Source organism: Otolemur garnettii, unplaced genomic scaffold (assembly GCF_000181295.1).
Source record: "Otolemur garnettii isolate 467f Iridium unplaced genomic scaffold, OtoGar3 scaffold00115, whole genome shotgun sequence".
NCBI lineage: Eukaryota > Metazoa > Chordata > Mammalia > Primates > Galagidae > Otolemur > Otolemur garnettii.
Genome location: NW_003852510.1, coordinates 1,058,428 through 1,063,412, shown reverse-complemented (window position 1 = coordinate 1,063,412; position 4,985 = coordinate 1,058,428). Strand labels below are relative to the sequence as shown.

At 47.5% G+C, this 4,985-nt stretch overlaps 1 protein-coding gene across 1 annotated transcript in view; it reads left to right on the top strand.

Moving 5' to 3' along the window:
* The window catches only part of GALNT16 (polypeptide N-acetylgalactosaminyltransferase 16), a 95,851-nt gene that overhangs the window by 81,405 nt on the left and 9,461 nt on the right, over positions 1–4,985 (top strand). Inside the window, exons 11-12 of the mRNA XM_003797365.3 lie at positions 873–965; positions 2,721–2,804. Of these exons, the coding sequence (XP_003797413.1) occupies positions 873–965; positions 2,721–2,804 (177 nt within the window). The remainder of the gene's footprint in view (positions 1–872; positions 966–2,720; positions 2,805–4,985) is intronic.

Here is a 4,985-nt window from a genome sequence, read left to right as displayed (position 1 = left end):
GGGTCCGGGCTGGGGATTCGAACCCGCCACCTTAGGTGTACGTGGCTGGCGCCTTAGCTGGTTGAGCTATAGGCGCCGAGCCCATACATAAAGTTTTGATAGAAAGACTCATCATGGGTTTGGGTTTGTGCTTTTATACAAATGGGGTCATGCTGTATGTTTTTTTCTTTCTTTCTTTCTTTTTTTTCTTTGTAAAGACAGAGTCTCACTTTATCACCCTTGGTAGAGTGCTGTGGCATCACACAGCTCACAGCAACCTCCAACTCCTGGGCTTAGGCGATTCTTCTGCTTCAGCCTCCTGAGTAGCTGGGACCACAGGCGCCCACCACAATGCCTGGGTATTTTTGTTGCAGTTTGGCTGGGGCCGGGTTTGGACCCACCACCCTCAGTATATGGGGCTGGCGCCCTACCCACTGAGCCACAGGTGCTGCTCTGTATGTTTTTTTCTGAAGCATTCTTTTTTGTCACATAACACTAAATTATAGACACCCTTCAGTGGTCAGTGCATATTAACCGTGGCACTCTTTTTCAAGGAACCTAGTACTCTATCATGTAGAAGGAGTTAGTTATTCTACAGATGGGCATTTAGGCTGCTGCCAAGGGTTTGTTAAACAAATTTTCTTGTAATGTCTTTTTGCCCACATACAAGTATTTCAGTAGAGTAGATTCCCCAAAGGGAATGTGGTCCACGTCTGCAAAGCTGATGGATACTGACAGATTGTCCTCCAAAGAGACTGTGCTCATTTACACTACCGCCCCCACCGGTGCTGCCTTGCCTCTGAGATTCTTATCACCTGTGCTGCACAGGGCCCATTGGGATCCTAACCACTGCCTCCCAGGCGACCTTACTTAGCTCCTTCCTCTCCTTCTAGGAATACCAAGCGCACTGCGGAGGTGTGGATGGACGAATACAAGCAGTACTACTACGAAGCGCGGCCCTCGGCCATTGGAAAGGCCTTCGGCAGGTGGGCCCCCCAGCTCCACTGTGTGAGAGAGCGTCACCCATGTTAGCACAGCACAACCAGCAAGAGGTGGCGTGTACACCAGAGCCCTGCTCACAGCCTCCTTGGTGACTGAGCTCCTGCTCTGCTGGGCTCCCCACCCTGTGAGGGGATGCAAGGGGGAAACAAGCTCCTGGTCTGGGAGGTGTGCGCAGTTTGTGGGGAGATGTAGCAAGAGAGAAATCTTGCTTATGAAAAAGACTTGTCCCAGGCAGCGCTGTGGCTCAAAGGAGCAGGGCGCTGGCCCCATATGCCGGAGGTGGGGGGTTCAAACCCAGCCCCGGCCAAAAACTACCAAAAAAAAAAAAAAACTTGTCCCACAAGCTGCCGATAGGAAAAGGGGCATCTGTGCGAAAGGGCTGTTTGCAGAAAACATTTGGCATTTTTGTCTCCTCCCCCTGTTCAGAATCGTGATCTGTTAGCCTATTTCCCTGTCGTGGACCGTTTTGACTACAGTCTAGTTACGCATTTTCAAAATGCAGATGGGCTGTGAAATCAATTTAGTGGGTCGTGACCAGCATTAAAAAAGAGAGAGAGAGAAATAGAACACTGTAGATAAGATTAGTACAGAACAGAATAGAAGATAAGAGTTGAGTGCAGTGGTACATCTGTGTCCACGCGTGTACCTATATATGTACAGTCATCCCTGGGCATCCACAGGGCATTGGTTCCGGGATCCCCTGTAAATACCGTAATGCCTGGATGCTCAAGTCCCTGATGCAGAATGATGTAACATTGGCATATAACCTGCACACATCCTCCTGTATAGTTTAGGTCTTCTCTAGATTACGGAGAATACCTATTACAATGCCTACACATTACTTCATCCAGATAGATTCAGTGTAGTACCTGGCACACGGAAAATTCAAGTTTTCCTTTTTGGAACTTTGTGAAACTTTTTTTTCTGAATATGTTTGACCCACAGTTGGTTAAATCCACAGATGCAGAACCCATGAATGCTGAGGGCTGACTGTATGTGGGGTGTATTAGATCATAATGTAAGCTATATTTATCTCCTACCTACACCTGTGGTCAGGAAAGTTTGAAAACATTATTTGTGATCATCAGTGAATCTGTTTTACTCTATTTATTGTTATTTATCCCCCTTTAAAAAAAAAAAATACTGATGTTGGCCAGGTGCGGTGGCTCATGCCTGTAATCTTAGTACTCTGGGAGGCTGAGGCGGGTAGATTGCCTGAGTTCAGGAGTTCTAGACCAGCCAGAACTGAAAAAAAATAGCCAGGCATTGTGGCAGCACCTGTAGTCCCAGCTACTTGGGAGGTTGAGACAGAGAGTTGCTTGACACCAAGAGTTTGAGGACTTTTTCAGCTTGGTCTTCTTGTCATTGGAATGCCTCCTCAAGTGGAATGCAGGAAAGGATAAATTCTAGTTAGTTAACTAAGGCTCCACTCTCTGCAAAAATAAAGGACCCATTTATGGTATGCTAAGTGAGGCACCACGGAGAGAGAAGCCAGAGAAAAGTGGGGTCCCCTGTGGGCGGGGCTCCTCCTGAAAAGTGAGTGCTGAGCAAGAATTTGAGGAGAGGAATGAGGCGTGACCAAGAGACTGGGGTGAGCTCACAGGTCAGAGAATGACACTGGGCAGTGGCCAAGGCTGGACAGGGCAGGCTTGGGTGGCTCCTGGGGCTGGACCCAGGGCCTCTGCTGTCCATACTCCCCATACTGGCAGGTCTAAACCCAATCTTGCCTCCTCCTGCAGTGTAGCCACTCGGATCGAGCAGAGGAAGAAGATGAACTGCAAGTCATTCCGCTGGTACCTGGAGAACGTGTACCCAGAGCTCACGTGAGTGCAGCCCTCACCTGCACATCAGGCCCTCACCCCCACCCCCACCCCACCTTGGGCTCCTCACCTCTGGTACTCTGGCTTTTCCTAGCTGCCAGGCTGTATGTTCCCGCGAAGGCTCTGGGGGAACTCAGAAGGCATTACCAGGAGTTATAAATTAGGCATGGTAGGAACTGAATTTTTAACAAACTGGGTCTTAGACCTAAAAATGGACGTTGTCCCCTTAGAAAAACAGCACTGCATTATGTAGCAAAGACTGTAGAAACATCCATGCCCTTTGACACCCCCTCCCCCCATTCTCTCCCTTCTGGGAGTTTATCCTTAGAAAATAAAACAACCAAAGTGAAAAGCTGTTGACCAGTAGATACCACAGCCTTTGTTGCAGTGAACAAATGAGAAGTAACTGAGAACGGAGGCTGGGTGCAGTGAATCCTCATACATCAACTTGAACAAATATGCATTCGCTAATATAATCATAAAGATTGCAAAAGCTTGGGGAAATGTTTTCTCTAGCAAACGAGGAGACAAAATGCCAGTGGTGTGCGCACTAGGGTTGCAGTCATAGATGAACATGTGTGTTCCAGACAGGAATGGAATAAGCTATGACATGGCCCTTTCAGTGTCTTGGTGACATCCACATGGTTCATTTCTCACCTCCTTCAGGTCTTTACTCAAATGTCCCCCCTCCAGGGAGACTCCCAGCACCACCTCCCTCCCCAGCTTCTATCTGGTTATTCATTTTCTTTTCAAACTTGTCTGTAAGCTCCTTGAGGGTGGAGGCTTTTATCTGTTTGCTCAAGGCTTTATCTCCTGTATATACAACAGTGCCTGTCACAAAAGGGGCACTCAATAAATATTTGTGACTAAGTAAATTGTATGGACAATATGCCTCAATAAAGTCTGAAATTACCACTCTTCCTCTGTAGCTGTCCCCTTGGGGAACAGGTTTCCCACTGCTGCCAGCTTTCTCCCAGGGATGCTGGGTGGCTTTCCAGAACACTCCACCCCTCCTCAGAGCTGGAATATCTTTCAAGGAGGCAAATCTTTGTCCTTTGAAGGCAGATTTGAGTTTTGGAAAATAGCCACAGTTAGGTTACAGCCAAGTCTGGTGAATAAGCTAGGTGATAAATGCAGATAATATAATCTGAGGTCCCAAATATAGCACGACTCTGAAGTAACAAGACTAAACTGACTCTGGGAGCAGTCTCCAAGAAACCCCAGAACAATTTGGGGAATTGCACCATCCTTGGAAGAAAGTTGGCAGCCTGGACAACTCCGGTTCCCTGGACAATAGCTGTGAAGGGAAGAACATTCATTTATAAAATGTAACAAATGAACAACTTCTTAAAGCGACTTTTAAGGGGACAGCAGTCACTCAGATCCATCGTATCTGAGAAGCTGAGGAGAAAAGAGAAGTCATTTCTTTACACTCTGTCAGCGTTCATGCAGCATTTAGATGCAGCCCAGAGACTAGGCTTTGGGACAAGAGCGGGGCAGCTATCCTGGGACTGCCACCATAAGGGCAGGTTGGGAGATTGCTCCTAAGCCCAGGGTCTCATCCGTAAGCATCAGTGGGCAGGCCTTCAGCACCAGTGGCCATTGCCACATGTGGTTGGTGCCACCTCACTTAGGGAAGGTGATCAGTTTTCATACCTCCCTAAGCAACAGGGGGTGGGGACAAGAGAGTATGAGGGTCTGGAACAAGCCCTGGACCCCTTGCTGCATTTCCCCCTAAGCATATTTCTCAAAGAGGCCTCAGCAAGCTGTTCATCTCTGTAGAGAAAGGAACTGTAACAGCTTGCTCCTGGATGAGGCAGAGAAGGTGCAGCTACTGCCCTCCTGAACCCTTACACAACAGGAGTTGTAAACTCAAATCCCTACAGTGGTCAGACAGATTATGTAAATAAGTCTGGTGGGTTGGGGATGAGACAATAGGGAATTGTGGGGACTGTGGCAAACTAGGGGCACAAAAGCCCCACCCAGAGGGTACAGGTGCTATTCCCCATGGTAGATTAGTATACATGCTGGAATGTAAGCTCAGTGTGGCCTCATCTTCCTATTTTTTCAAGAGAAGCTGGAGATTTTTCTGTGTAACCTTCAAAATTTTTAATATTGTCAAATAATTAAAAGCAACAATAGGGTGGGCACAGTAGGTCACACCTATAATTTTTTTTTTTTTTT